Here is an 11,495-nt window from a genome sequence, read left to right as displayed (position 1 = left end):
CCCTTTGATTGGATGGAAGACTTGGTGTCTAAGTGTACCATCAATGGGAACCTAGCTTTAGGATAATCGTCCTAAATTGGGTCATGGATATTTACAGCTAGCCATGTTTGTACAACCCACAGCCACCGCATACAAGACCATCTAGAAGAGCTCAACTTGTGCGACCATAATTGAGACAGTTTCCAGATATTTTGTTGTGCTATCAATTAGTTGGGTGGGTACGTTATCCCTTGGGAAATTACGTTGTTAGTCTTCATGTATATGTCACATATCCCATTCCGTTTTTCTTTGAAACATTATTATCATGTCAACACTGATAGAGAAGCTTCCACTATGGCTGGCTTTCCCTTTTTTTTTTTTTTGAAATACTAGCGTTGGAAGAAGGTTTTCCCATAGACTGAGACGACAAACTTCATCTTCCTTCCTTCAATGTAGCTCAATGCTTTGGGAAGCTTATATTTACCGGTCACCTCGTGGTAGATTTTTTTGTAAAGTTACCAGTTTTGATAATAAAGTTATCGGTCTAAAAAAAAAAACACACGTAGCTCAATCCAATATAGCACAATTTTTACGTAATGGCAACTATAAAATTTAAATCAAGTTGTATCATTTGGTGTAGTGACATTAATCTCTTATTTTTAAGTGAAACGTTGTGAGTTTGACTCACGAAAGATAAGTTATTGTAATTTAAGTTTTTTTTTTTTTTTTTTAAAGAGAGGCTAGTGCGGCTGCCCCTCAAGCCTTGATTAATGAAACTGCATAATACAAGAGGGTGACATACAGCTTGAACCCAAAATTACAATAAGCATCAAGTGAACATCCTGAAATAATACCAGGAGTCTCCACTAAATTTATGTATTCTAACATGCAACAATTAGCAAAGAGTGCCTGACTGGCTACTCCTTAAAAAAAAAAAAAAACATAGTGGTGACATACCAGAAAGATAATTCTATAATGAAGAAGCATAATTACAAATAGCACAACTTTTCTACTATGTTGTCGCATGAAAACAAACCCGCCCTCCGTTTCATCCTGCCATTAGAAGGTTGCGTCCATTTGATCAAGCAAATAGCTCGTCGCCTCACTAGATCAGACAAGGCACACTACGTATACATACCGAGACGAAACCTACGTCGCCGTACCAAAAAGTGGTAGGGATTTATTGCTGACATAGAGCCACGTCTTACGAAAAGTTAAAAATAATAAAACAAACAGGCCTAAGTCTAATTAGCATGTTGCAGAAACCATGACGCACATCCACCAAGCCTCCCTTATTGTCCCGCCACCGGCATCAACGCCACCGCCACCTACCTCCTGCCATCTAGCCCCGCTGCCCCTCCTCATTTTGGAATCAAACCAGCAAGACTAGAACGGATCTAAAGGATCCGATCTGAACCCTGCAGAACTCAACGATGCCACCGCCCCGTCATCATCATCAAGTGATCTCCGATTTGGTGACACCATCTCGAAACACCCACCAAGCCATCCACGCTCCTCCCTAGGGCTGAGCAACCCCGCCCAACCTTCCAGCTATCAACTCTCCGCTGCCTGTTGCCGTGAAATTTGCAAGCGCCTTGGACACCATCACCCCGTAGTCTGCTTTTCGACCATCCATCATCGGACACAAGGTCTCTTTTGGCCCATCCATCGCTGCAGCGTGGGCGTGTCGTCGATTCGGGCATACAGTCTTGCTGGTAGACTTGTTGCGCCTCCTAGGGTCCTTTGGAAAAAGTTGGTTGAATCTGCACTAATTTTTATTTCACGTAATTTGAGTTTGTTGATGTAATATAAAAAAATAAAAAAATAAGTTTAGATTGTGTTTAGATTAAGTATTTGGCACATTGATCGAGTTTTTAAAAGATATATCATATCATAAATTAACAATTTCGATAAAAGTTTTCGACCAAAGTGAGGAAGGTTTCAATGTGTAACAATTTATTATAGACTTATAGCAACGTTCTAAAGTTGGAATGATTTATGAGTACAATAAAAAAGTTTTTATTTTATCTGAACCCAGCGAATCTCAGAGATGCCACCGCCCTGTCATCACCATCAGGCAATCTCCAATTCGGCGACACCATCTCGAAACACCCACTTGGCTGTTCGCGGTCCTCCCTAGGGCTAGGCGACCCCAGCCCGGCCTTCCAGCCATCAACCCTTAGTTGCTTGTTGCCGTAAAATCCTCTAAGCACCCTGGACGCCATCACCTCGCAGCCTGCTCTTCGACTGGACCATTCATCACCAGACACAAAGTCCCTTCTAGCCCATCTGCTAAGGTGTACTGTCGTATCGGGCACACACTCTTACCAGAAGACCTGTCACGTCTCCTAGGGTCTCTTGAGAAAAATTGGTTGAATCTGCACTAATTTTTATTTCATGTAATTTGAGTTTGTTGATGTAATAAAAATAACATTAGAGTATATTTTTTTTGAATCAAACCCAAACCCAAAGGGCGGGTGTCAATATATTCATCACAAGCCAAAATAGGCCGTTACATATCCTTCCGCTGTCATCTATAGACAAACAAAAAGATAGTGGTAGTACCCACAATGATACATAGAAATAGACCCACTCATTAGACATTGAAAGACGTAGAGGTAGCGGATACTCTCTTTCGGTACTACTCCAGAGGCGCTAGAAGTACATAGAGTATTCCTAATACAAGGAATTTATTGTAATTAGACAAACTAATAACATAGGGATGGGTCTAGGGCAAACACCCCAGCCCATCATAGCAGCCCAAAAAGGACAGCCCCATGAAAAAGGCTCAAACTCGGGTCCGGCAAAGAATGGGTTGGCCCAAGCCTAAACTTCATCTTCCTCAGCAGACTGGCCGTGCATACAAACTCCGGCGTAATTCCAGTGGTCTCCTCCGCCGCACCCCAACGTCGTCCCAACGACCCACGCCGCTACAACCCCCGCCGCCACGCCCTAAGTCGCAAAGCCCACACCGAGCTACACCGCTACAGAAATTGTTGCACCACGTCGTGCTCCCCGATCCAGGTTCCTCCACCACCGCCCAGTCACCTTCGACTCGCCGGATCTGGAAATCGCACGTTGAGGTGCCCCACCCGTGTACACACAACCACCGGCTTGAGGCCCCGTCTTTTGGACTCGCCGCCAAGCCTTCCAGGCCCAAATCCAGAGCCAAAACCGTCTCCAATAAGCTCCCAGGCATATTTAGAATCCCCGTCCGGCAGCAGCCCTCACCGGCGAGGCGAACCACCGCCGACAAAGAGCGCCACCGGACGAGAACAAGTTTGCAACCCAGACGCCGACCAGTCCTAGTTTTGCGGAGCTAACCCTTTGTTGCCACATATATATCTGCTACTAGTATGCATTAGAGCAGATTTGCTCACCTAAGGGACAGTTTTAAGGGACTGTGAGGGACAAATGCATCTCAACCACATGTATTAAATATAAAAGCAGAAATTATAACAACTTAAAACTGTGCATTTATTTTCAGCCGTCAGATTCACTTGTCCCTCACAGTCTCTTAAAAACTGTCCCTTAGGTGAGCAGGCCTATGCATTAGAGTATATTTAGGTTAAGTATTTGACACTTTAATCGAGTTTTTAAACGATATTATGATAATTAGTAATTTCTATAAAAGTTTTCGATCAAAGTGAGAAAGTTTTCCATTGCGCAACAATTTATTATAGACTAGCAGCAACGTGCTAAAGTTGGAGTGATTTATGAGTATAATAATAAAGGTTTTTATTTTATCCTATTCGAGTCCATAAAATCTCCTAACCAAAAAAAGACCAAGTCCCACTTATTTGACCGAGGACTATCTCGTACAGAGAAGAAGCTTATTTTTCTGTATGTTTTCAATTTAAAAAATAAAAACCATACCGATCCGCTTTCTGACCAGCGCCCTTCTTTTCATTTCTCTATATAATCCACACCCAAAACTCCTCACAACAACAAACACGTCTCTTCCTCTTTCTTTCACATTCTCATTCTGATCAAGTTTCAGACGACAAAACCTGATCACTTTCGTTTCCGGCTACTGTTGAGGTTTGATCATCGATCACTTTGGGTTGCACCAACTTCAGTGAGCACTTGATTTGCTTCCCGCCAAAAAATGGCGGCTGCGGCAATGGCGGGAGAAGACTTAATGAGGCAGTCGAGCAGCCGGAGGAGCTGGCGGTCGACGAGTGTCCGAGAAATGTGGAACGCGCCGGACGTGTTCCAACGGAGCGTCCGGCAGCCGGTGCTGGACGAGGAGGAGGAGCTCAAGTGGGCGGCCATAGAGCGGTTGCCGACTTACGATAGGATGAGGAGGGGGATGTTGAGGAATGTGATGAGCAATGGAAGGGTTGTGGCTGAAGAAGTTGACGTTGCGCATCTTGGGGATCAAGATAAGAAGCAGTTGATGGAAAGCATACTTAAGGTTATTGAGGAGGACAACGAGAAGTTCTTGAAGAAGCTCAGGGCCAGAAATGACAGGTTTATTTCTCTTTCCCATGATTCGGAATTTAAGGTTGCTTTGAATCTGAATGTTCTTAGTTTGTTAGCTTATTGGTTCAGAGATGTATTTTGCTTGGCTTTATTGCTAGCCAAGTTGTGATTTATATGTTTGCCTAAATTTTGTTTTATCACTTGGGGAACAGGGTTGGTATTGATATTCCTAAAGTTGAGGTTAGATTCCAGAATTTATCAATTGAGGGAGATGCGTTTGTAGGCACCAGAGCACTTCCGACTCTGTGGAATTCCACCTTGAACGCAGTAGAGGTATTATTGCAGAGACATTTCCCAGTAGTAAAGTTTACTTCTTTGTCTAGTGTGCCTGCTGTGAATCTATAGATCTCTAAATTACTGTTGATGTGATTAGGGAATATTGGGACTTGTTGGACTTTCACCATCGAAGAAAAGAGTTGTAAAGATACTACAAGATGTTAGTGGTATTATCAAACCAGCAAGGTATGCGCATGAATTTGGCAGCTAGAAATCTCTTGGCTGCACTTGTACTGTTATATGAATAAACTTCACATATTAGTTCGTTAAAAAAATCTCAAATAATGATTGACATAAATTTGCAGAGCTAGTCGGTTTACATATCCTAAAAAAAGTACTTTGATGTTACATGGTTTAGTTTCTGAGCTCCATCCATGAGCTTGTTGTTTTGTTTGTTTTCAGGATGACACTTCTTCTTGGGCCTCCGGGATCAGGAAAAACAACATTGCTAAAAGCAGTTTCTGGCAAACTAGATAGGGATCTTAGGGTAATTTGTCGTTCTCTCTGTCTCAGCTTTTGTCAGTTTATGTAACCTATGTGATTTGCCTACAAGTCTTGTTTTGCATCTGTATTAACAACTTGTCCTCCTAACCAGGTAAATGGGAAAGTGACTTACTGCGGCCATGAATTTAATGAATTTGTACCTCAGAGAACCTCTGCTTATATTAGCCAGCATGATCTTCATTATGGTGAGATGACAGTTCGTGAAACATTTGATTTCTCCGGACGTTGCCTAGGAGTTGGAACAAGGTATGATATACTAGTAGAGTTGTCTAGACGGGAGAAAGATGCAGGTATCAAACCGGATCCTGGGATTGATGCATACATGAAAGCCACATCTGTGGCGGGACAGGAAACAAGTTTGATCACAGATTATGTTCTCAAGGTCTGTTGATTCAAACATAAGACTTTATCATTTATTGCTCTAGTGTCTATTGTACAAGCTAGCCTGACTGTATCTCATTCTTTTAACAGATACTTGGATTAGATATCTGTGCTGATATTATGGTGGGTGATGACATGAGAAGGGGAATATCTGGTGGACAAAAGAAGCGTGTCACGACTGGTATGTGACTATTGTTCCATGATGATTATGCTTTCTTATCTTTCGCTGAATATGTGGGCAGATGTATTGACAACTTTTTGCTTGCTTAGAAATTGTGGAATGATAAGTTAATAACTAGTGCGCAAACCTATTTCCAGTAATAACTTGAGGTGGTTTCACTGAATGTAGGAGAAATGTTGGTTGGACCAGCAAAAGCATTTTTCATGGATGAAATATCAACAGGGTTGGACAGTTCCACAACCTTTCAGATTGTCAAATACATGAGACAGATGGTTCATATTTTGGATGTGTCAATGGTCATCTCTCTCTTGCAGCCTGCACCAGAGACGTATGATCTTTTTGATGATGTTATGCTTCTTTCCGAGGGTCAGATTGTTTATCAAGGCCCACGTGAGAATGTCCTTGAGTTCTTTGAATATATGGGATTCAAATGCCCTGACAGAAAAGGTGTTGCAGACTTCTTGCAAGAAGTGACCTCAAGGAAGGACCAGGAACAATACTGGTGTAAGAAGAACCAACCTTACAGATTAGTCACAGTATCTGATTTTGTTCGGGCGTTCAGCTCCTTCCATGTTGGCCAACGGCTTGGGGAAGAACTAAGAGTTCCTTATGATAAAAGACATGCCCATCCTGCTGCTTTGGTCAAGGAAAAGTATGGAATATCCAATATGGAGCTCTTCAAAGCATGCTTTGCAAGGGAATGGCTCCTAATGAAGCGGAACTCTTTTGTGTACATATTCAAAACTACACAGATTGCCATCATGGCTACAATTGCTTTGACCGTATTCTTAAGAACAAAAATGAAACCTGGGGAACTAAATGGTGCAGCAAAGTATTGGGGGGCAATGTTTTTCAGTCTCATTAACGTCATGTTTAATGGAGTGGCAGAGCTTGCAATGACAGTTTTCCGGCTTCCAGTGTTCTTTAAACAGAGGGATGCCTTGTTCTATCCAGCGTGGGCTTTTGCCTTGCCCATTTGGGTGACCAGAATTCCTGTTTCAGTGTTGGAATCTGCGATATGGATCATTTTTACCTATTACACCATAGGATTTGCACCTGATCCTAGTAGGTGAGTGTTACTCTATTACTACTTTCCTAGTATCATTTGCAGATGTTTTATATATGGCTAGATGTGAGGTTTAAAATTAAAAATAGTGGATGTTTTTCTGTCTGACGTATGTTCAATATGTTCAGGTTCTTCAAACAGTTATTGGCTTTCATTGGTATAAGTCAGATGGCACTCTCCCTCTTCCGTTTCATTGCAGCGCTTGGAAGATCAGATGTGGTTGCTAACACAATTGGTTCATTTACACTGCTATTGGTATTTATCCTAGGAGGTTATATTGTTGCTAAAGGTCAGTCTCCTTTTCTATTCAATGCTTGTATCAATTAGACTGCTATAATTTTTCAAATTGTTTAAACTATTCTCTTCTTCTTGTGCAGATGACATCCAGTCATGGATGATTTGGGGCTACTATGTCTCACCTATGATGTATGGACAAAATGCAATTGCTATTAATGAATTTCTTGATAAAAGATGGGGCAGCGTAAGTCATCTTAAATCTCAGTTGATTTCATCCTATACATTACTAATTACAATTTAAGGTTCAATCTTCCATGATCTGGCTCAAGTTCTCAAGTTTAACAACAACTTTTTTTCTCCTTGGAACAGGCTCCCCCTAACTCCTCCACTCAGCCTACTCTCGGAAAAGCCCTTCTCAGAGAAAGAGGCCTGTACACTGAAGAATATTGGTATTGGATTTGTGTTGGAGCACTTTTTGGGTTTTCTTTTCTTTTCAATGGGCTGTTCATTGCAGCACTTACCTACTTGAACCGTAAGTAAAATAAATTTCATTTCATAATTTATCTATTGTTATGATAATGGATTCAAGTGTTGACTATTTGTTCTCTGTATAACCCATTTTAGCCCTTGGCGACAACAAAGGTCTAATTGTGGAGGATGATTCTGAAACCAAGAGGAGGCCACAATTGACAGAAGGTTGGAATACTATATATCTTGTGTATAACTTGACATGGATCCATTTACTGGAAAGGATTCTTTTTGTATTTATAAATTATAGCCCACAAATATAACAATGGCTACTTGCAAATTTCCTTCAGGTATTGATATGCAAGTGAGAACTGCAGAAGGAACTTCAAATGGACAAGCCAAGCGAGGAATGGTGTTGCCCTTCCAGCCCCTTTCACTCGCTTTCAGCCATGTGAACTACTATGTGGATATGCCTGCGGTAAGTTGGACTATTTTTCTTATATCTCCACAAAGCTATCAATTTCTGGAAATCAGTGTGATAACTTGTATCAAAAGAGAAACAGAACTAAAAAGTGTAAAGGCTTCAAATTTGAGTTTAATAAATGCATCTTCAACATCCATCAACTTTAACAGCGACTCAAAATTGGCATTCTTGTATCTATTACTAGTAACAAATTTGCTTCATTATCAGGAGATGAAGACCCAAGGTATTGAAGAGAACCGACTGCAACTACTAAGAGATGTTAATGGGGCATTCAGGCCTGGAGTTCTCACTGCATTAGTTGGTGTTAGCGGTGCTGGAAAAACTACTTTGATGGATGTCTTAGCTGGAAGAAAGACTGGTGGATATATAGAAGGAAGTATTAGTATCTCAGGTTATCCAAAAAACCAAACCACATTTGCTCGGGTTAGCGGTTATTGTGAACAGAACGACATTCATTCACCATATGTTACTGTTTATGAATCTCTGCTATACTCTGCCTGGCTACGTCTTTCTAAGGATGTTGACAAAAGCAAACGAAAGGTATATCATTTGGTGAACCATTAATTTTAGTTATGGACTTGGTGGAGATTGCTACATAGTTGACTTTGATTTTGTTGGCTATAGATGTTTGTTGATGAAGTTATGGACTTGGTGGAGCTTAACCCCTTGAGGAATGCTTTAGTTGGACTTCCAGGAGTTGATGGACTTTCAACTGAACAAAGAAAGAGGCTGACCATTGCTGTAGAATTGGTTGCAAATCCTTCCATTATCTTTATGGATGAGCCAACATCAGGGCTTGATGCTAGAGCAGCTGCCATTGTTATGCGTACTGTAAGAAACACCGTCGATACTGGACGAACTGTTGTCTGCACCATTCACCAACCTAGCATTGACATTTTCGAAGCTTTTGATGAGGTATTATCATTTCTTAAGAAATGTCAATCTCTAACATTGTTCACTATGTCATGTGCTATATTTCACTTTGATTTTGTTTTCCGTTGCAGCTTTTCTTAATGAAAAGAGGAGGACAAGTGATTTATGCTGGACCTCTTGGTGATCGGTCTCACAAACTTGTTGAATATTTTGAGGTAACTTTATACATGCTTTACCTTTAGTGTTCAGTTCAATCCTAGTTCTCGACAATTATTTTGTTGCTGAATTCTCGATAGTTTGGAGGTCTCTTTATAATGATTGAAATGCTCTGAATGAAATTATAATGATTTGGAGCGAAGGAAATAGTTACTATATCGAAAACCTCTTGCAGGCCATTCCAGGAGTTCCCAAGATAAAAGACGGCTACAACCCTGCTACATGGATGTTAGAGGTCAGCTCTGCTGCAGTTGAGGCTCAAAATAACGTTGATTTTGCCGAAATATATGCGAACTCTGAGCTGTATAGGTATGTACAGTGATTAGTATATCCTTTTCATTTTTATTTGTCCAAATCTCATATTAATTCTTAATTTTGTGGTCACTTGTCCAGGAGCGTTCAAGAACTTATCAAGGAATTGAGTACACCACTCCCAGGCTCCAAGGACCTTTACTTCCCCACCCAATACTCGCAAAGCTTCCCAACTCAATGCAAGGCTTGCTTTTGGAAACAACACTGGTCATACTGGAGGAATTCGCACTACAATGCCATCAGGTTTTTCAACACAATAGTCATCGGCGTACTTTTTGGCGTCATCTTCTGGAAGAAAGGAAACGTGTTGTAAGTTTAAGAACTTCAACTTATTATAATGCTCCATTTGTCAATTTCTTTTTTGTGTTCTTTTAATATGCGACCCAGTTACAAGTTTTCTCCAATCTGAGTTTAGACCTCCATAAAATTGTTTTTGTTTTGAACAAAGTTGTAGAGGATCCCACTCCTTTTTCTGTACATGTTGTCTCCTAGAGTTCTCACACATATGATTTGTCGACAGAGAGAAACAACAAGATATTATTAACCTTCTGGGAGCAACATATTCTGCTGTTCTTTTCCTTGGAGCGGGAAATGCTTCTGCAGTGCAATCTGTGGTTTCGATTGAGAGAACAGTTTTCTACCGAGAAAGAGCAGCAGGAATGTATTCAGAGTTGCCTTATGCATTTGCTCAGGTAAGATATGCGAACACAGACTCACTTTTGTATTCGTTTTTGCCAAACACCAAATTATACCTTCTGCTCTGTTATTTATCTATTTACTTTTTATGAACTATTGTGATGTAGGTGGCCATTGAGACGATTTATGTTGCTATACAAACATTCATTTATTCCCTTCTTCTATTTACCATGATCGGCTATGAATTTAAAGTTGAGAAATTTTTGTATTTCTACTACTTTATATTCATGTGTTTTACATACATGTCAATGTATGGAATGATGGTGGTTGCCCTAACTCCCGGCCATCAAATCGCTGCAATTGTCATGTCCTTCTTCATGAGTTTCTGGAATTTGTTCTCCGGTTTCCTCCTCGCTAGACCGGTATGTTTTAATTTCTTTTCTCTCTTTTTTTATTACTATTTTCATTGTCCTTACTCATACCCAGGAATGTTGAAGATATGTGATTTTCGAATATACCAAATTAGGTGGCATTCTTTATAATTTAAATAGATTTCTAGAAATATGAATATGTTAGAAAAAAGTTTGCTAATGTAGGAGTTTCTCTTATGCATGAAAGTCTAGGCGTTCAATTGGTAAACCAGGTAAAATTGAGTATGACAATATTCATTCTTAAATTTGCAGCTACTCCCGATATGGTGGAGGTGGTACTATTGGGGTTCTCCAATTGCTTGGACAATTTACGGTGTCCAATCATCTCAATTTGGTGACCGGAAGGATAAGTTTGTCCAACTTTCTGATGGAAGCATAGAAAGATTAGATCTATTCCTTAAAGGGGTTTGGGGTTATGACCACGACTTCCTCATACCAGTTGTCGTTGCTCATGTTGGTTGGGTCCTCCTCTTCTTCTTTGTCTTTGCTTATGGTATCAAGTACCTTAACTTCCAGAGGAGATGATCAAGCAACCTCATTGTGCATCCAATCAGCCTTTTCAGGGATGTTATAGCAGCAAGTCAGAGTGAAAAGAACTCTGTTGATCATTCTTTTTGTCTTTTTTGTATCATAACATATGTTGTAATTTTGATTGGCTTGGGCAACGTCTTTCCCAGTTAACTTTTATGGTCATATTTATTCGTCAATATTTAATAAAAGAAGCCTTGGCAATGGCCTTGTTCTTTATATTTTCTTACCAGCTATGAGAATAGATCTCATGCATTGATGTGTAAACAAACAAAAAATGGCCAGCTATCTTATCCTTGTGTGTTGGCATTCATGCATAACTGAAGCAAAAACCAAAAGAACGACACTCGCTAATTATCTACCTCCACTGATCCTATGGTATTCCCTTTTTGAAACAAGAGAACGAACTTTCTTTTAGCCAGAACCTCCACTTGCTTC

At 40.4% G+C, this 11,495-nt stretch overlaps 1 protein-coding gene across 1 annotated transcript; it reads left to right on the top strand.

Moving 5' to 3' along the window:
• Nucleotides 1-3,937: 3,937 nt before the first annotated feature.
• Nucleotides 3,938-11,278, top strand: LOC133734751 (pleiotropic drug resistance protein 2-like). The gene is made up of 20 exons (XM_062162365.1): nt 3,938-4,452; nt 4,617-4,737; nt 4,838-4,926; nt 5,143-5,227; nt 5,336-5,626; nt 5,716-5,806; nt 5,975-6,875; nt 7,001-7,161; nt 7,250-7,353; nt 7,479-7,641; nt 7,734-7,805; nt 7,928-8,055; nt 8,269-8,601; nt 8,686-8,976; nt 9,066-9,149; nt 9,326-9,459; nt 9,544-9,771; nt 9,983-10,154; nt 10,266-10,520; nt 10,782-11,278. The coding sequence occupies exons 1-20, from the start codon at nt 4,088-4,090 to the stop codon at nt 11,052-11,054; spliced, it is 4,341 nt and encodes a 1,446-aa protein (XP_062018349.1). The 5' UTR covers nt 3,938-4,087; the 3' UTR covers nt 11,055-11,278.
• Nucleotides 11,279-11,495: the final 217 nt, after the last annotated feature.

This window comes from Rosa rugosa, chromosome 2 (genome assembly GCF_958449725.1).
Source record: "Rosa rugosa chromosome 2, drRosRugo1.1, whole genome shotgun sequence".
In the NCBI taxonomy this organism is placed as follows: domain Eukaryota; kingdom Viridiplantae; phylum Streptophyta; class Magnoliopsida; order Rosales; family Rosaceae; genus Rosa; species Rosa rugosa.
Note: the sequence above shows the minus strand (reverse complement) of the source record. Positions and strands in the feature narration are given on the sequence as shown.